The sequence below is a fragment of the Rhodnius prolixus genome, unplaced genomic scaffold (assembly GCF_049639745.1).
Source record: "Rhodnius prolixus isolate KJV_2025 unplaced genomic scaffold, Rpr scaffold_6, whole genome shotgun sequence".
Lineage (NCBI taxonomy): Eukaryota > Metazoa > Arthropoda > Insecta > Hemiptera > Reduviidae > Rhodnius > Rhodnius prolixus.
Genome location: NW_027411634.1, coordinates 6665037 through 6686789, shown reverse-complemented (window position 1 = coordinate 6686789; position 21753 = coordinate 6665037). Strand labels below are relative to the sequence as shown.

Sequence of the window (21753 nt, the reverse complement as noted above, 5' to 3'; positions counted from 1 at the left end):
TTTGGCATTCGTTTGAATCGAGGAAGTCGAGTGATTTTCAAAAAATGGACGAAAAAGAATTTCGTGTGTTGATTAAACACTACTTTAAACACTACAAAACGCCTCAGGAGACTAAAGAGAAGCTTGATAAACATTATGGTGACTCTGCACCTTCGATTAGAACAGTTTATAAGTGGTTTCAAAATTTTCGGAGTGGCCATATGGGCACAAGTGACGCTGAACGTTCTGGACGCCCTGTTGAAGTTACTACTCCAGAAATCATTGATAAAATCCATGATATGGTGATGGATGACAGAAGAGTGAAGGTGCGTGAGATTGCTAGTGCTGTGGGCATCTCGAATGAACGGGTACATAATATTTTGCATCAATATTTGGACATGACAAAGCTATCCGCAAGATGGGTGCCGCGATTGCTCACGCTTGACCAAAAACGAAATCGTGTGAAGTGTTGCAAGGACGGTTTGCAGCTGTTCCAGAAGAATCCGCAGGACTTTAAGCTTCGTTTCGTCACTGTGGATGAAACATGGATACATCACTACACTCCTGAGACCAAAGAACAATCTAAACAATGGGTTACCAAGGGGGAATCTGCGCCAAAAAAGGCGAAGACCGTTCCTTCGGCCAGAAAGATTATGGCGACTGTCTTTTGGGATTCGCAAGGAATAATACTCATCGACTATCTGGAAAAGGGTAAAACTATTACAGGTGCATATTATTCATCGTTATTGGACCGTTTGAAAACCGAGCTGCAAGAAAAACGTTTCATAATAAAATTTAAAAGGTGTTAGTGTTAATAACATCACTTGAATAGATTAAGGTTTACGAATATTTTTTAAATTAATTCAAATGCAAAACCTTAAATATCTCGATACATGGAAAAATGGACTTATATACCACTTTCAAAAATAACAGCTCATATTCAAAAAATCAGAATCGATTGCAATAATTCTTCTTACTAGAGGTGAGAAAAAAATACAAAGAGATATTCTAAGAGTATTCGTCTATAAAAGCATTCTTTACCGGAAGTGACTGACTGCTATACTGTTGTTTGCGTCATTAAGATCAGTAAAAGCAATGTGTAGTATTTTGCATTACTACCTTCTAACACTAAAGAGTATTCTTAGATTTAGTTTCTGGTTGTACTCTTTCAAGAGAAGTCAGGGAAGTGATTGAAGGTTGAACTAATTTAGTATCACATTTCATTGATATATCGCTTAGTAATTTGTAATTTCGCAATATGGTACCTTCCTTCCAATACAGGGGGGGGGGGAAATAAATAAAAATAACCTAATAAATGTAATAAAATAAAGGTTGAGTTCGTGTGAAAACGGAAAACCTACTTTCTGTACAGGAAATCAACAATACCAAACCGAAAATTAAATCACAATATAAAAGTGTGAAATTAATAGAAAGTAAAAAATAGAGTAACTACAATGAATGCGTGTGGAGTAATTGTTGGGAGGTGAACGCAGTAATCAAGGTAACTGATGGACTAAATAAAGAAACCAGGTGAAACAGGAAACGGAACTTATCAAACTAACACTAGACCACCTTTATCTCTCTTCAATTCTATTCTCTCAGTCTTTTTCTTCTTTTAACAGTTAATTCTTAACTACTAATTGTAGGCGCCAATAAGGCGGAAGGAAGTGTAATTAATTGGGGGTCTAGATGTTGTTTGCCCCTTCTTATATCCTAAAGAAATACGTCATCGGCCCAGTCTAGGGGTTTGTTAAGTTAATAAACTGTATCACAATGTAAAGTTGGGGTAGGGATAAGACTAGTTCCCAGAGAGGGGATTAAACTCAGTGGTTAGCGTACTGCGATTCTCCCACGTAATAGTAATTTGTAACTAGCGCGGGAAAAATGATTATCTTCAAATCAGTGGCACTAATTTATCAAATAAAATATTAAACAAGCTTCTGCCACGGAAATCGTACAAGAAATACAGCCAAAGTTCCCTACATACATAGATACATCACACAAAATGTACGTACTCGTATGTGCCGAATGGGCTGTGTTAAACCTGTTCAACAATAAGGAAATCTATATTTAAACACGATTAGCAAAAAAAAATCAAGGGCCAAAAAATACATAAATATTAATCAAAAAACCTCCACCACCCAAAAATCCCACTAGAACAATAATGAGAAATAATGGTAAAACGGTAAAGAGTAAATAACTGCAAAAAAAATATGAGTAATCATTAATATGTTTACAATTTCTGCGCGCTGTAATTCACCAGAATTATTATTACATATTATTTTATCTGTAAATAACATAGAAAATGAACAAAAGTTATAAACTAGGGAAATAGTGGAACACACAATATAAACGTTTCAGATAAGAAATATAAAAACTATTTGTTTCATCACAAACCTAAAAAGTTCATGACTAACGAGTTTTATAAAATTATTACTATTAGTATCATTGCTTTGTTACTTGGACTTCCGGTACCAATATTTGGTGGTGCCTCCTCAGATACAGAGAGCAGTTGATAACCACCAGGCTGACCTGGCTTGCGAGCCAGAGGAGGCACCTTTGAAGGCAGCGTACATGCTTCAAAAGTTGAGTAAAGTGCATTATTTGATAAATTAAGGAATAAGTTTGATCCTTTATATGAAAGATATTTTTTTTTTGGCGCATCAACAGCTGAGGTCATTAGCGCCCGGAGCTTTTTCCAGTGCACTGCCGGCCTCCGGACAGTGTTCTCTCGTTACAGACAACACTGTCCATTACCGGACAGTGAGCTGTAAGAAGCTCCTAGGAAGAGAAAATCTAAGGGTCAGCTGCTGGATTCGAACCCGGGACCTCCGCGTGGGAGTCCAGTATGCTAACCTCATAGCTAATCCCTTCCCTTGAAAGATATTTGATCACTTAAATATGTGGCAGGAGGTTTCCAATTTTTTTTGGTAATTAATCGCAACTCACCCAAAATTATCAAATAATTAATCGACTTTCTTGTTTGTAACAGATGTAAAATTATTTTTAGCCATTTTGTGAATGCTTGAGAACATCTAAAGCTCTTAACATTTGATTTTTCTTAGAAAATCACTCGGAAAACTACTTATTTCCCGATATTAAGGAAAATACTAAGCTTTACTGCCTTGGCAATATTTTTAGTAGAAAGGGGATGAAAAAATACATAAAAATGACCTATCGCGTGCTCTTCTCTCTCTTTGATAACAAGTTACAAAAATTGAAATATGATTAATAAATACCAGATTTTTGAAATAGCCTAGCACCTTCAATTTTGAAGATATCCAATTGCGGTTTCCGGTTTCTTTCATAACATTTTATCCTCTTTAAAACTGTGTATATGAAAATGGGGGGGTCAACTGCGAACCCTCACTCTTGGACGCGCGTCAGCCGTGTATGCGGGCAGGAATCTAAAAATCAAGTCACATATTCTGAAACTAGAGGTTACGGGCTACAAATTTTTCCTCTACCATTTTTTGCTCAGATTAACCGTTTAAGCATGAAATGCATTTGAACCGTTTTAAAATGAACACCCTGTATATATGAATCCTCAAAAAAAATGGTTGAAAAGTTACTCAAAAGGACGACAACTTTTTAAGAAGTTTGTGTATGTGTGTTGGGCACAAAATGTCGAATTAGAAAAATTCAGGCGACCAAAACAAAGTACTGAAAAACAAATACCTGGCACCTCAAGAAAACGGTTCCTGTTCAACCCGCATCTGAGTAAGATCTGATCGGATAAGCAATCATTAAACAACAAAGAGGGCCAAAAGACTTCCAGCTACTCAGAATAAGATTAAATTATGTGTTCAGATTTCTAACGATTGGCACAACAAAATACTAACTTACATTTAGTACTGGGGCTCCTTACTTCTAACCGCTACACTCAACCACCTGTTAAAAAAACCAAATCCCCAAAATTGTTATTTATACCAACCATAATTATCAACCATATCACCAAGATTTCTCCTACAAAAAATATCCCTTCCACAAATACTTCTGGATGAATAATCAAGCGATAATGGGGTAAAAATTGATAAAAAAAAAAAAAAAAACAAACTGAAATCTAACGATAAAGTTCAAAACATTTCCTTAAAATGAAGGCAATAAAATACTATTTCTTACATCACTCAGTGCAACGCAATGAACACGTCATTTTGATAAATAAGCTTTAGAATACATGTCTCAGCATGTCCATGTTTGTCAGAAATGGTCGATAACATGATTCAGCTTGAAAAAACATTACCAAAAACAGTAGGTTATAATTTTGTAAACTATATAAACAAAAAAATTATTAAACAATATAAATGGATGAAAAAGTGTTTTATGTATTTAATGATTTAAAAGTCAACAATTAATTACGTAAAATAATCTAGATAAATCAGTGGAGTTCCTTCCGTTCTCTACAATTTACACGATTTTTACTTTAAATGGAGGAAAAAATTAATTTTGCTCATTAGGTGCGCACAAATGAGAACTAGATCGAAGTAATTAACAGTCAGTCTAACATTTGACTACAATGCGATCGATCTAAAGCGAATGAACTGCATCAAATTTGCCTAGTATCTAAAGGGAATACTAATTACATTATTGCACTCAATATGCTATCTCTAAAATTTGGAATTACGGAGATGTAATGAGAATACATTTTAAAAGAAAGCATTTATCTTTTTAAAATTGATTATCTATTAGTGTGAGTGAGAAAGAAAAAGCAATAGTAGGTGGCGAGAACAAGTTTAAGCTTCGTGCTTTAGTGTTAGTAACTCTTGAAAGCTCTGGGAAAAGCCCAAGAGAGATAAAAATCACAGTTGTACTTGGGACGTGATTTATCCAAACTCTAGTGGATAACAATAGAACTAGACTTTGGCTTGATGATAGCACTTACAAGAAAGTTACAAACCAAACTTGATCAACCTGACCGTTTTCACCAATATCATCTTTCTCTCTTGTGGTTTATATAGTTTTTCAACAATGCCATTTTGATTTCTTCACACTTATATCCTTTAAAAGTTTTACACAAAGTTGATATGGCCGACTTTTACTTTTTCTGCTTGTGTGAACAAGATTTTGTTTGCTGCAGTTTAATTCTTATTAATACTAATAATATTTCTCAAGTGACGAATTTAATAATAATAATAATAAAAAATGTTCAATATCTAACTTAAGAAAAAACATAGTTGCCCTCTTTTAAAAAAAGATAGTTTAAAGCTAGGGTAAAAATAAAGAAAATATTTTAGAAAAATACACTCCATCTGAAAGCCGACGTAAACCTACAGAAAATGAGTCAAAACAGGAAATGAACTAACATTAAATTAACACAAAATAAAAGAAAACTACCAACTTGCATTAAGAAAGAACAATACTGAAAGAAATGCCGTTAATTTCCGCATTATTCTTTCGAACTAAACAAAAGTGAATTGTTTACAAAAATTTATGTTAAATAAACTTCCGGCTAGACGCATTAAACAAAAAAAATATAAATAAATATAATTGCACAATGTTATGGCAGACTGAGTAATATGATGACCTTAGCAAAAAGTATGCATAAAACCGCAAAGTACGTGGATAACTTATTATTATTATAAGTGATCATTAATTAGTTTACACTAGATTGACAAGTTGAACTTTCAATGTCGGGAGACAAAGGTTGGCTTTTTTTTTTGTAGAATGAAAAAGTCTGGATGACGTTTTACGACAGAGACAGCAAAATAGTAACTCAACATCTCCACACCTAATTGCTGAATACTGCAACGGAAGAAATCGAAAAGTATTTTATCTAGCACTGCGGACCAATCATATTTTTAGATTATAGCAAGCTATAATCTAAATCAGCGTTTCTCAAACTGTGGTATGCGTACCACCAGTGGAACACGAATTGCTGGTTGGTGGCACGCGAAAAATAATCAATAATGGCGGACATGAAATTTTTTTTTTTTTAATTATTTATCCTTTTAATGTAATCTACAGGGTACAATAGGTAAATGCGATAAGTGTATGTGAATAGCGTGGCAGACGTGAATGACGTTCATCCAGTGATGGCCGCCATTAGTCACCCAGTTGGTTCACAGGGCCAACGGCGCCTCAGCCGTCTTCGAGGATTGGAGGGTAGCGTAGAAGACAAGTTTGCAGCTAAAGGGTTGGGATGAAGTGAGAGTTTTTGGTGAAAATTTTTATATAAAATTTTGGCAAGTTCGGAGATGAGTGGAATTTGGAGATCTGTGTATACGAGGGTCGTTTGAAAACTCCGTGCAAAGTCAGAGAGATAGCACTACTGGCGCGTATCGAGGTTATGTTTAGTTAGTAGCATCTCTTGGAAGAACACACGCCAAGTTTCAACCAGATCGGTCTATTTCTTTGCGTTTGGCATTAGTTTGAATCGAGGAAGTCGAGTGATTTTCAAAAAATGGACGAAAAAGAATTTCGTGTGTTGATTAAACACTACTTTATGAAAGGCAAAACGCCTGAGGAGACTAAAGAGAAGCTTGATAAACATTATGGTGACTCTGCACCTTCGATTAGAACAGTTTATAAGTGGTTTCAAAATTTTCGGAGTGGCCATATGGGCACAAGTGACGCTGAACGTTCTGGACGCCCTGTTGAGGTTACTACTCAAGAAATCATTGATAAAATCCATGATATGGTGATGGATGACAGAAGAGTGAAGGTGCGTGAGATTGCTAGTGCTGTGGGCATCTCGAATGAACGGGTACATAATATTTTTGCATCAACATTTGGACATGACAAAGCTATCCGCAAGATGGGTGCCGCGATTGCTCACGCTTGACCAAAAACGAAATCGTGTGAAGTGTTGCAAGGACGGTTTGCAGTTGTTCCAGAAGAATCCGCAGGACTTTAAGCGTCGTTTCGTCACTGTGGATGAAACATGGATACATCACTACACTCCTGAGACCAAAGAACAATCTAAACAATGGGTTACCAAGGGGGAATCTGCGCCAAAAAAAGGCGAAGACCGTTCCTTCGGCCGGAAAGATTATGGCGACTGTCTTTTGGGATTCGCAAGGAATAATCCTCATCGACTATCTGGAAAAGGGTAAAACTATTACAGGTGCATATTATTCATCGTTATTGGACCGTTTGAAAACCGAGCTGCAAGAAAAACGCCCACGATTGGCCCACAAAAAAGTCCTTTTCCATCACGACAACGCACCAGCTCACACCTCAGCAGTTGTGGTCGCAAAATTAATGGAAATAGAGTTCCAACTCGTTTCACATCCCCCCTATTCTCCAGACTTGGCTCCTTCGGACTACTATTTCTTCCCCAATATGAAGAAATGGTTGGCGGGAAAAAGATTTTATTCAAACGAGGAGGTGATTGCAGAAACGAATGGCTATTTTTCAGACTTGGACAAATGCTATTATACGGAAGGGATCAACAAACTAGAGCAGCGTTGGACGAAGTGTATAAGCCTAAAAGGAGACTATGTTGAAAAATAAAAAAGGTTTACTCCAAAAAATTAAGTAGTTTTTATTTTTGCACGGACTTTTCAAACGACCCTCGTATTGTGTGGTTGCGAACATAGAATGGAGCACATTCTATGTTCGCGGCGGAGAATTTTGGATTGTAGGGTTTGCAGTCTATTGGTGTTGGATTTTTTAGCTGTTCCGTAAAGTTCGTGTCTGTAAGTCCATATTGGTGTGAGAAGAGCTGTATAGAGTCGTCGTTTGTTCTGTAGTGAGAGTTTTGAGCGTTTGTCGAGTAGTCTGGCTAGAAGTTTGTATCGTTTGTTTAGTTCGGTACGATAAGTTGAATAAAAAATTTTAAATCATAAAAATATCGTAGAAACGTTTTTTTCCTATAATTCATATAAATGATTTTAATTAATAATATTATAAAGTTGTTAATATGTACAGCAATAAGGTTGGTCTGTCTAAAGATATACGAGAAAATATAATAGCACATTTAACAAGGATTAAAATTGTCTTTCATGGAGTATTTTCCGAAACCCGAAATCACAAATGATAATTGGATTTCAAACCCCTTCTATAAAGAAAACTTAGGAAAAGCTAAATCATTAATCGATAAAAGATAAACAAAAATTTAATAGAATTATCATGTGACAGAACTTAAATGATAACTATGTAAAGATCTGCTTAAAGAGACTGGATTGTAATGAGTAAGCTCTATCCAAGCAACATTAAATTTAATTGGTACTTACAGGTAGTTGGATGCTTAAAAGAAATTAATTTAGAGGATTTGGGCGCGAACATAATAATCCTAGAGAAGAACTTTGTAAATTAATTAATAATTTTGAAGAGAAAAATATGTATGCAATTTTTAATTATTTAAAAGAAGTTTTAAAACTAAGATCTTATACGATCTTATAACAAATTTCACCAAATACAATCATTTTTACGAAGTGGTACAATTTTAGCATGATGTACTACCAAGTGGTACGCGAGCCAAAAAAAGGTTGGGAAACGCTGATCTAACTGAATACGAGATAACATGCACTCAATCATTTTTATAGCTCTTTTAACTATTTGTCTCCTAACGTAAACCAAATAATTTTAAAAAAGTTACGAAAAAACGAGAATTTAACTCACATTTTTTCTAATTAGACCGTCTATATAAACGCTGTCTAATCGATACAAAAATCGTTGTAATCAAACGGAAGTACTATCGTAGCTTTTTCTTCTTTCAAAAATCTGTTTACTTCCGCAGCGCTTAACTATTTTCTTGTCCTATAGTTACTTTCTTAGTAACTAGTCCATAACTAGAAAACTATACTAAGCACATTTCTCCTTAACTTGAACCATCTAGTATAAGCAACAAAAGCAAAACGAGATAAATAAAAACTACTGTTGTCATTTAACACAGAGGTAAAATTACTTCTCAGTAAAAGAGACAGGTTGTAACTGGTGAGATAACTATGGTAGGAAGGAGGGAGCAGGGGAATCTCAAAATACAACTCTGGTAATAAACAGAACCTCAACAGGTAGGTAAAGCCACAGTAAAAGAGATAAATTCCAATAAAAGGAAGTTATAAATATATATAGAAGGTCTTGGTTTTTAGTAGTGTACTCTAAAAAACACAGAAGACGTGATGAAAAAGATTTACAACTATCGAGTATTTATTGGAACATTGATCATGATGAGTTTAGACTTCCGGCTTGTCTTTGGGATCTCACATTTCATATATGTATAATACACTGGAAATCTTCCCATTTTAACCTTCAAGGATGAAGAGCCAAGTTTTGAAGCTTTGCACGTGCTAAAGAAAAATCCATCTATCTTTTCGAGATCAGGGAAAAATCGATCATATACTATTGGTAAAAGCTTATATCGAAAATTTGACGCAAGCGCAGTACCATACTTTTACAAAAGAGAATACAAAATAAAGACTCAAATTTAATTTTTTAACAGTCACAAAATTGAAAACATTTACCAAAAAAAAAAATGCATCCATGATCAGACATAAATAGAAGTTAAACATGGAAGGATTGAATTTTGACCTAAGTGCGCAGTAAGGGGACGACTGTACGTTGTTGTAGTACAGTCAGTACTAGAAAACTGGTTACCCATTTGTTATAACTCTCCTTCGGACGGGTTTGTTCCCTATTATAATCTTCTATCTGCCCGTTTTAAAAAGGACAACGCCATTAGTATTTTTCTTTTTTGTTTTGGTGGTTGTGAACCGGTTAATAATTATTAAGACTATTTAATTTTTATTTTATTTTTGTGGAACCAATAAACTTGATGAAGGAGTAGCAAGTGAACTTTCAAAGACTAGATCTTCTTGAGATAGGAATAAAATGAACTAAGATGTAACACAATGGTGCCACCACTTTGGTCCTCATTGTTTTTTGGAAAACAATGTTAGTTTTATGAAATTTCTGTGAAACAAGAAGAGAGAGAGCAAAGATAATCTTAACTAGAAAAAGGAAGTTATTAATTACGTATCCACCCAAGAAAAGTAATCCTGCAATGAAAAGAATCGACTAGATGTGACCAGTCCAGCATAGACATGTCTGTACTTTAATTATATTAGATATAAAACAATGACATCATTTCCATAGATGTTTGTGTCGTCATATCCTCATTTCTAATAATCTTTAAACTATTAAGAAGCTTATATTTCATATTTATTTCGCGGAAATTATTGTTAGAATAGTAACTGAGAACTTAGTTATATTTTTTTTTTTTCTCGTTAAATGATATCAGAATCTGATACGAAATCTCACAACGACCTTATCTTAACACCAATTCTTACAGTAAGTGACAAATATTCAACAAAACACTGTACATAAGTAATATATTTAAGTCTTAATACTAGGAGCTCCTTACAGCTCATTGTCCCGGTGATGGACAGTGTTGTCTGTAATGAGAGAACACTCCTTCTCAGTGCACTGGAAAAAGCTCCGGACGCCATTAACCTCAGATATTTTAGTTCACATGAATGTGGTAAAACTACAATTATTGAAAATAGCTCTAATAGGAAGGAAAGTTGCAAGTTTACACTAATAAGTCCCCACTATATGAGTATACCATCATGTTTTAGAAGTTCAGTTTGATTAAATTTACCAAAAATTGCAGAAAATTGATAAAAATCAAGACTTACTCTCACAGAAATGACATTCTTCTTAAACTCAACATTTTATGAACTCATTAATATTAGCACCATACATTCTACTAATATGACGACACTTCAGAGTTAAGAGAATAAGAGAGCCCTTCTTATAACCACCCATTATTATACCGGTGTTAATCGCAAACATCACACTTCTAAAAGAAATCACTAAAATCTTATTTCGAAACTCTCAAACATGAGAAAAACTTTATTTCAGACAATCGATATTTAATTGAACAATAAGTAACTTAACTTCTTAATCATTAACCACAAATAAATTAAAGAATAGGCAATAAATGATTTAAGATCACTTTTTATGATTGTAAAATGATTGATTATAAAATCAGTAATGATAGTTATACGTAAATTATAAATTCATGTTTAATAAGAAATCTTACCTTGTTTATTGAAAGATTGTAATTATTAATTGCAATGAAAAGAAAACGGCAACTCCAATGACGATTATTTCAATAATAAACCACCATTACATGTAAAGCTACATGTCACTCACTAATTAGAAAACCGTTTAATACATAAAATACACTTTAAGAAAACACTAAAACTACAAAAAGAAAAAAACCAATGAACTTAAATGTGAACAGTCGAAAGAAACAATATGGCTACCGGTAACTAGCTGCAACCAGCTGATGGTGAAAACTTAAGAGTTAAAAAAGCAGTTTAGCCAACTTAGAATAATTGAATTTCCCAGTCAAACAATTTTTAAAATATACACGTCTTGCTACGCATACAATGTATAGGAACAAAACCTGTCTGTAGAATACCTACCCCTTCAACTTTTAGGATGATCTGTGTATACAATGTCTTAAAAGAAATGCATTATTATTAATTATGATTGTTATAAAAATAACATTGTGTTACATAAAATTATTTATTGCTTCGGTTTAAACAAGTTTTACCTGTATACTTTGAATTTCTAATTGTAGGTAAGAGAAATTTACGAATAAATTATGGTATATAATAAAATATAGCGTAATCATTATCATTTCAGAGATAATAGCACTAAACTTTGGAAAATTATTTTGTATGCTTGCATTAAAAAAACAAATGAGGTGCTTAAAAAAAGAAAAAGGCCTTTTCCAGTGCACTAACCACCCCCGAACAGTGTTCTTTACAGTGTTCATTACAGACAATGAACTCTTCCACTGTAAGAGTTTCCTAGGAAGAAATCTAGGAGCAGATGGTCTCTAAAGCCGGGTCTCCTTTGAGGAAGAGTCCAACCACCATTGGGCGAATTATTGGTCAGTCCTGAAGCTCTAGCTTGACAATCCCACATCTCATTTGTCAAACACTTCTTTTGCAGAACTTCATCCTCAATTTTTTCATGGCTTTTGCTAACCTCTGATGATTGCACCATTCTTTTTTTACTCTCTTCTACTGGGTTTCCAGGCCGACGAATATGACAGAATACGTAAGAAGAAATGGTATTCTTATAAATCGATTTCTTTACATTTTTCGAGACCTTATTTATTGAAGAAGCAATCATTTATGAAGCTACAGAGATGAAGGTGTTTCTAACCTTTATCAGCTTGCCCCACACACAAAATACCTAATTCCATTTACGTAACGCTGTAATTCTTAGGAGTTGCTGGAGCGGCATTCTGTTTGTGAATTCTTTTCTTTTTATTGAACCTAATATTCCCCGACAAAATATCGCAACAAGTTATCTCTTACGAGCAATAAAAGGGAAATATTAAGAGAATAAATAGCAGGCAAAAGAATGATGTAAAATAAGTGACTGCAGTTAATTAAGAAAGAAGCCACCATGTTGGAAAAGAATGGAAAGCAGCCGAAGAGCCGATAGACAGCGCCCCCCAATCGTGTTCCCGAACCTTCTTCCTTGACCCAGTTCTCACAGAGTGACCGTCCAGGGGGGATTCACAAGCCAAAGTGCACATAATAGTTCTCTGCTCTTAACTTTACGACTAACAGCTAAATACCGTTAGAGTGCGTGCATCACATACTAATTTATCGAGAAACCAGAGAGGAGGAGGGCAGGAAACAACACTGAAGAGAAAGGAAGAAATAAAAACCCAGTGCCACAATTTTTACTAACAACTAACTTCCTGCCACAAATTTTTTGATCATCAACAACAACACAAAGACGGAAAAATTCACATGTTTATATTAAAAATAGGGTTACCCAGCTGGTGTACACCTGGGTAACATAAATTTAACAGAAACATATTATATCTATTTAAAAGCTGTAAAACTATATCGCTGTTAAAAAAAAAATTATATTTCTGTCATTTTGTGAAATGCAGCTTTGATGTCCGAAGGAGTAGCTGCTCATTTCAAATATCTTCTTTTTTTATATCCTCTTATTAACAGCAAAGAGGAAGTACAGCGACTGTAGCAAATTTTTCAATATTAAATTGACACCGGAAATAAACAAACTTTTTGAGGTCAATACTCTGGGGTCCAGGGTGCTTTTATTTTGTCTTAAACGGAAGTAACGGCTACACTTCTTGGCTGGCTGTCCTCCTACTTGCTGAGCCTTTTCTTGTAAATCACTTCTAACAACTAACTGTAATTGTCACCACCACATTAGATCTCTTACCAAAACAAACAAAATTTAGGAAAAACCAAATAGAAAATTAAATCAACACGCGTAAAGAAAATATTTAGAAAGCGTACTCACGATTAATAGAGATTCTTCTTCTAAGTACTTACAACCTAATTTCGTGACTTCCGTAATTTATTTTTCGTGATCCACGTTTTTAGGGAAGTTATTGAGGTTAAAGTTATTAAAACTGTCCGGTAGGACATTAAAACTGTCCGGTAGGACAGTTGTATAAGGGTTGATCATCAAAAACTGCACGAAAAAGTGTAACGTTGAAAAACACCCAACTTTGACAATTTTTTTCTCTTTTTCTATAAAAGATAAAATTCCCAAATTTTCTTTAAATTATAGGGCAAGTCCTCCTTTATAACTGTAATTTTTTTGTCAAGACCCAGATTTAATATATTAAGAGAAAAAAGTTACTGAAAATGAGCAAAAACGGCATTTTCAAAAATTGGTCTTGTTCTTGTTGTTGTTCTTCTTGTTGTTACCTTTTTTGTAAACAACGTAGCGCCTAAACGCGTGAACCGATTTTCATGAATAAGGTGTCATTCGTTTCGGAATTTTATGTAGATGTGCCTTTTGGGGGTCTCGACGCTGTACATCAAATGGGGGAGGAGTTAGCCCCATATATGTGAGGCCCCTTCTCAAAATTATTATTACTAATAACTCTGAAAATGTTAACCCGATTTTAATAAAATTTGGCAGGATGAAAGGTTTAGGGCACTCCTACGTAACATTTAAACGACGTTCTGCTCTTACCCTTATTAGGGGGAAGTATGGTAATCGTTTCAAATTATCGAAACGTGAACCGATTTTCATGAATAAAGTGTCATTCGAATCGAAATTTTGTACAGATTTGCACTTTAAAAGTCTCGTCGCTATGACTCATAAGGAGGGGAGTTTGCCCCACCCAAGTAAGGCCTTTTCTAATACTATTATTACCAATATTTCTATTACGCTTAGTTCGATTTGGATAAAATTTACCACGAAGAAGTGGTTAAAGCTCCTCTACGTGGCTGTGAAGTGCCACCATGCTCTTACACCTACTAAGAGGAAGTACTGCAATCGTTAAAATTATCAATGAGTGAACCTATTTACATCAATGAATTCGATTCAAAATATTTGCCTTTAAGGGAGAAGTACTGTAATCGCAGTTTATTTTTCTTACTCCTCTTAAAAGGAAGTACTGAAATCGCTTTTTAATTTTGCTATTTACGTACAAATACCTTCCTATTTTATTCAAAACGCTTTCTCTAAAAAATTGTTATTGAGGATGGTTTGGGGGACCGCAACTATAATCATTCTTTAAAAAGATCGCTCCAGTGGTAGTTACGGTTCGGACTTAACACCTTTTTAGGTTATAATGGTAGAATTTATTATTCCAAATTTTAATAAAATCTGTAAAGCAGATATGTAACTTTGCAAAACAGACAAAAAGGAAAATCTATCCAAAAAGTCCAAAAATCTCCTTAACAAAAACTTACAGTTTAAAATGTTAAGTATAAGGGTTGATTAAACGCCAAAAGGTACACAAATCAGCAAGTACCCAACATTTCATTAATACTTCATTAATATTTAAGTAATTTTACTGCATTAAATTTCATTAATATTTTTTTGAATTTATTAGAGGTCACAGACCCTTATGCTGGCCAGTTCATTCATAATTTTTTTTTTTATTGATTTAAATCGCGTCAACATCTGAGGTTATTGGCGCCCGGAGTTTTTTTCAGTGCACTGCCGGCCTCCAGACAGTGTTCTCTCGTTACAGACAACACTGTCCATCACCGGCCAGTGAGCTGTAAGAAGCTCTTAGGAAGAGAAAATCTAAGGGACAGCAGCTGGATTCGAACCCGGAACCTCCACGTGGGAATCCAATACGCTAACCGCATAGCTAATCCCTTCCCTTAGTTCATTCATAATATTTTATTTTTTGTTATAATTATGATAAAATGTATATTATGTCTTCGTAATTAAATAGGTACTTTATTATAGCTTTATTCCAAATTATTCTTCTGATTTATCTTTATTAGGCCCTTTATTCTGAGTAGTCACATATACATGCATGTTAAAATAGAAAAAGACAAAGTTAGAGTCGGCTACTGTTTAAATTTGAATCACGGATTTAAAACAATATTTCAGTCTAGAATTCTTCTTACCGAAGTATTTGTGAGTACAAATAACGCATAGGTAATATCCAGTAAATTATTCAACAATAATTATTCATTTCTCAATTGTAATTTAATGTAGTCCCTCTAATTTTACTTATAGTAGGTAAAATACTGGTATAATTAGCTGTCATAAAAATATGCATATCTTATATTCCAAATATATAACACTGCGGTAAGAATACCTAGATTGAGAATTGAAGAAAACTATATTATTTGCGATAAAGCCAGATTAATTATTACCTATTATTAAAAACGCTTGACTAAATAAAGTAACAATTGCTTTAATCGAATTACGAACTTAAACCGAAGATTTTTATTTAAAAATAAAAATAAATAAATAAAATAAACAAAATCATTGATGAATGTTGGTGCAAGCATTTTTGAAAAAAGTTTTTGAATTTTTTAACCTCATATTTTTTTTATAAAGTTTTTTTTTTTAACCTGTGATTAATAGTTTGTTGATTAGATATTACAGTCAATCTAAGAAATAGTGTTCTATTTGAACAAATATTTTGTAGACGAAAATGGCCAGCATAAGGGTCTGTGACCTCTAATAAATTCAAAAAAATATTAATGAAATTTAATGCAGTAAAATTACTTAAATATTAATGAAGTATTAATGAAATGTTGGGTACTTGCTGATTTGTGTACCTTTTGGCGTTTAATCAACCCTTATACTTAACATTTTAAACTGTAAGTTTTTGTTAAGGAGATGAAATAAAAGAAGTTAGTTGTTGTGGTGAGTTTCAAGTCTTATGGAGAATAGCAGCAGAAATTTTCTAAAGCTATTTGATAAATCAGAAATGTAAGAAAGAAGAGTTCATTATGGAGTTGTTACGAACAAGAAAAGAAACTAAATTGGGGACATGATAGAAGGAGTAACGGTAATCTCGCTTGATCGCTGCTGGCATCGCATTGTGCACATCTATGTACGCAGTAACCAATGCCACCTACCACCAGAACAGCCTCTCACTTCTGGTACTTCCAACTAGTTTGTGCATCTAGTTAACCTTAATGAACAAACCTGTGTGTGGCTCTGCCTTCCCACACTATTTGGTTATTACCACACTAATATAGTAAACTATAACCACTCAAACGCATTTAATTTAGTATGCAAATATTCTTCAACTTTTTAGCTGCTTTAGCTATTTTAATTTAACGCTTTGCCGCAGCCTCGCCTCTTTAAAGTGGGCGCCTTTAAATAAATATGAATTTATCATTAAACAAGAATTAGGAACAGGAAGATTATTGAAGGCTAAACGGTAGTCCCACTGAATAAGGGGTTTATCAAGTTTCCTGTAATTGGTCGAGAACACTGACCAAGGGTTTCAATTTGATCTATGGTACCAGCAGATGGCAGGCCACTTAGGATGACGGATAAGGAAGTGCCCAAAAGGTTCATGGAGAAGGAAGTATACCGGACTAGGTGAGAGAAGAGAAACTGGTCCACATAAGATACTGGGAAGGATGCTGCCTCAAATATAAGATGACTGGCGGAAGCGGATTGAGGTGGTAGTGCCGATTATTAATAAAAACCTTAAAAGGTTTCCAAATTTTCTACAAAATTCGGATTTCCTCTGTAAACGGGAGACTAATTTGAATCCGACAGATCTGCTCAGTTTCTACCCTGACAACTTTGTCTCACGGACGAGAACGTCTGACTGACTACTCGGCCACGCTTTCCAAATTATCAAAACAAAAAAAACGCAATTTAGTAACCACGACAGTAAATGATATTTTCATTAAGTTCCATTAAACTTTTCTTTTAAGTAAACTTTAGAAATATAGCTAATTCGTAAGGACATTAATAATACATTATTTCTTTTCTAATCCAAGTTAATTTTTCTTGACTTCAGTAATTTAGTTTATGAATGTTCACCTTTCTGAACACTGATTGACCTTTCAATCGAACAGACAGACAAATTGTTTTAGAAAGTAAGCTCTCCAAGTGAGAGAAAGAAGTACCACTACAACAAACCGACCGCAGACCACATTAATAATTCTCTGTGAAGAAGGTGGAACAGTTTCCTAGGCTACAGTACATCTTCTACAAGATGAGAGAACAGGCTCTGTCACCCACAAAAACCATTATACTACATTTTACATTCAGCTTTCTTGTTAAGACAATATTTAGGCCATCATTATTCCTTCTTATACGGACAGACATTATGTATACAAGGGTAAAATTCAATTTCACTGCCCTCTACTAACTTCATCAAGCGCTATCTATACATATAACATATATAATTATTATTTAAACATTAACCTTCTATTTTTTCATTACTAGTATTCTCATTATGAAAAACTTAAGAGTTTAAAAAGTTAAGTATAATGGTTGATTAAACGCTAAAAGGTTTACAAATCAGCAAGTACCAAACATTTCATTAATATGTACTTTATTGAAATCATTTTACTGCATTAACTTTTCATTAATATTTTTTAGAATTTATTAGATGTGACACAGACCCCTTTATGCTGGCCCTTTCTTTCGTAACAATTTCTTAATAACATTCATTACATTGCTTTTTATACCAGTTATAGAGCAATCTTTTCTCTACAATTCGGTAAAGAATTCATTAATATCGGAAGCACACGAAGAGAGATATAGAGGTTTGAAATTTGAACGTTAACCAAACCTCCAAAATTTAACCTCCTATATCTCATTACCTATTGTCACTAAAACATGGCAATTTATACCAGTTATACAGCAAACTTTCCACTACAATTCGATAAAGAATTCATTAAAATAAGAACAATACGAAGAGAGATATAGAAGTTTGAAATTTGAACGATTTACAAAACCTCCAAAATTTAATCTTCTATATTTCGAATAACTATTATCACTAGAACATTCAATTTATACCAGTTTTATACCAGAGCTAACTTTTCTCTACAATTCGGTAAAGAATTCATTAAAATCTGAACACTACGAAGGAAGATATAGAGGTGTGAAATTTGAACGAATTTCAATTTTAATCACTAGACCCTTGTTTTGTGAATAGTTAGTGTCCAACCTCTCTCTAGCCCTTGAGGCCTAGCTTATAGCTGCCTTTTTGTTTGGAAGCGGAAGTAATTGTAACCAGTACTTCCCGTGTCTTCTATTATTCTAACGCTGAGAGATAAAGTATAACTTATTTAATAACGTTTAAAAAAAGAAGCCTCGCAGGAAGTCTTATTCAAGTTCTCATAGTTTCAAAAAAAGAAAATGGCCACCATAACAAGCACTATAACATACAGCTGCATTAAATTCTCCTACATCTTCAGAGTTCCAGCAACACAATAAGAGGTCTCTCTCTTATTATGTGAAAAAACAAAAGCAATAGCACGATTTTTATCTGTATATTCGCAGAATGGAAATTATTTTAACAGTGTATACTGCTTCCGTTAAAGTGATTTTCTAATAAAACCGTACAGTTTACCTTCATCCGGAAGTCTAAACTACTCTCCCCTCCCCGTGAACCCCAAATTATATTTCCGGGAAGAAGATTAGCATCATCGGAAGTTTCATAAGAATGAAAAGTTTAAATTTGATGTAAAATGTCTCTCGATTGGATCAGCTTGCCTACTAGCAACACTGCAGTTTCCTAAAATATTGACAGACGATGGTCACGAGCCCAACAGCCATGGACATTGACATCGGTGGACAATATGGAATCTTTGTGGAAGCATGATTTTGAACAAGAGAATTAGCTAGTGCCAGAAAGTTAATAAATTTACATATCTAGTCAGAAATTAATAAGGAGGTGTAGGCGTTTCAACTGTAAAGTACTAAAGTGGCACAATTTAATCACGATAAATCTAGTGGAGTGGGATGGCCAAGTTAGTCAGCATGAAGAGCCCTCAGATCTTTGTGAACGGAAGTGAACTACTTTTGACAGTAAAATAGGAAGTCTAGCTAGAAAATGACGGTGAGACCCAGATTTAAGGTCACCATCTTTAGCTATACCCCAGGTTCTCTCTCGTATCTATCTACTTACTTCCGTAAGTCATATGATAAACCACTGAGGACCAGCCACTCAGTAAGATAAATCTTTCAATATGAAAAACCCATCTCTGTTAATATTATATTAAAGGAATACACATAAGCGCCACAGTTAGCTGTGGAATACAAAATAAGCTGTAATAATTTTCCCATCTAAAGCTCATTTTATGAGAGTAACTTTGAAATTAATATTTAAGTACAAACCATTTTTCAATAATATGATTCATTATATTTTAGTTAAAAAGGAATATCTGGCTCAGACATAACGAACATCAAGAAGGCTAGAATTTTTGATATCTTTCCATTAACCATTATTTTCAATTCTTTAAATGTTGCATAAAGAAATCACTACATTTTCAGAATATCAACAGTTTAAAGTTTGAAGACTGTCAAACAGTTTATGGTACCGTTCTTAGGAAAAAGACGTAAAGCGAATTGAAATTTGATTTCATTCCAAATGCGTATAAATTATATAAACGAGAAAAAGCAGAACTGCTGTTTAGAGAAAAGCAAGTTAAATTCTTGTAGAGTATCGACTATTGTCGATAAACGATATATCGTTTATAGTGTGGACCAGGATGCACAGAGCCAAGAGAGGTCGCGCAATCCTCCCAACCAGATGGCTGGACCAAATGGAGGAGAATTTCACAGAATGATGGACATCAGAAGGAGGCTCATGAAAGACGAGCTTAGGGAGAAATTACTTCTTTTAAGCACAGTTCAGCTACAGTAGGGGTACTGAAACTTTGGTGCCCAAGTTTTTTCGACTACAGCTTCAGCAGGGGCGGTGAAAATTGGTTAAATACATATATACGAACTGGAACATGAATTACACAAAGTGAATGATCGATTTGGACTCAACACGTCGAATAATCCACCAACCTATGGCCTAAAATTTTAAATTCTGCGTCTCAGCGATTCTGAAAAGTATGGTGAAAGATACCATAGGCCGCCTATTTCTAAAATTCTCTTTCCCAGATTAAGGGGATTCTCTAAATAGGAATTTTTAATTAAAAACTGAATTAAAAAAATGTAACAAATGAAATATACAATCTTGTTCACCTCCTCACAATCTGTTTTCAAGAGATATCATTTGAAAGAAGCTAAGATGAGTTAGCCATTTCAATCATCAGCTAATAATCAATTTATCTAACATTAATTTCGACTTAATTGCAAAGTTAGCATAACCCAAAATGATACAAGCAAAGTAATCACCCCCTAAAACTCACATGACGATGTGTACACTTACTATTACAATAGATTAGTTGCGAAACTACAGGGAATAAATGATTATTAAACGTTTCACAATTACTCTTCAGTAATGTTGCAATTATAGAGGACAATTATTATTATTTACTGCAATGTTTGGATTGTTAATTGTGCCTACCAGTAAATTATTGTACGAATATTGTAATCAATTTAGAGGTGAGAATGTTTAATAATAAAAGCTAAAGTACAATATACAAAAGAAGTGCAAGCTTTTTATATTGATGTCCTTGTCCTGTAATTAATTTTTTTTAATTATCAATACAAAATCATAATTAAAAGTTTGTTTTTTTAGGAGGGGAGAGAAATTACAGCAATAAAAAAGATGGTAATAAAAAAAATCGCGGATAAATTAAAAAAAAAATGGTGACACTTTCACGTGGCGTATTGAAAGAATCTTATCAGGTTGGAAGGAAATTTTTGCAGGTTTGAACATGTGTACTTTTTGAATGTTTTTCTGAAGGAACCATATTGTTGGTAGACTAGCTTAAAAATAACATTTGCCTCTTTTTTCAGAACACGGCATTGTTCTTTTAAGACCATCAAGATAGCTGATTCATCACAAAGATTCAAGAACCTACTAACTGCAAAAAAAAGAAAGTACTACTCGGATAAAGAGGATGCTGCCAAATTATTTTAACGATCTCAGCAATAAAAGTTTGTAATTTTGTTCATAATACTGTATTTACGCAATAAAAAGATTCAATTTTGGACCGGAAATCCTAGATATTCGATCAAAACTGGATCCTATTCGAAAACCGGATACTCTCTGGTTCAGTCTCCAAAACAAACTTCCCGCCCCAAAAAGGCCGATGCTTACCAAGGAGCCACCAAGGAGAAACCATCAAATACCTTATTTTGAATGTGTAAAACTATCTTGGAATACCCTGTATACCAAATTCTACAAAGAAATGAATTTAATAGCATCCATATATCTAATTATATAATTTAAACAGTTCGTTAAATACTAAATTTAATTGCGCATACTCGCCTCAAATTAAACCTTCAATATTTCAAGGTTGAAGTTATTATTTCCACAACAGCCAACTGATAAATACTTTTTATAACATTTCAATGTTTTGAATTATTTATAAGTATGCTAATAAGGAATGAAATGGAATCGTTTGTAAGTGGTCCACCAGTTAATATGGATTTTTTGTAACAACTAATTTTGATAAAACTCGATTG

General features: G+C 33.9%; 1 protein-coding gene across 5 annotated transcripts in view; it reads right to left on the bottom strand.

The window, feature by feature from the left end:
• The window catches only part of Pli (E3 ubiquitin-protein ligase pellino), a 126033-nt gene that overhangs the window by 44800 nt on the left and 59480 nt on the right, over positions 1 to 21753 (bottom strand). Inside the window, exon 1 of one of the 5 annotated variants that reach the window (XM_074141263.1) lies at positions 3826 to 3867. The exons of the other annotated variants lie outside the window; for them this stretch is intronic. Coding sequence (XP_073997364.1) covers positions 3826 to 3827 — 2 coding nt within the window. The 5' untranslated portion in view covers positions 3828 to 3867. Of the gene's footprint in view, positions 1 to 3825; positions 3868 to 21753 lie in introns of those variants that run through there. 5 annotated transcript variants of the gene reach the window in all.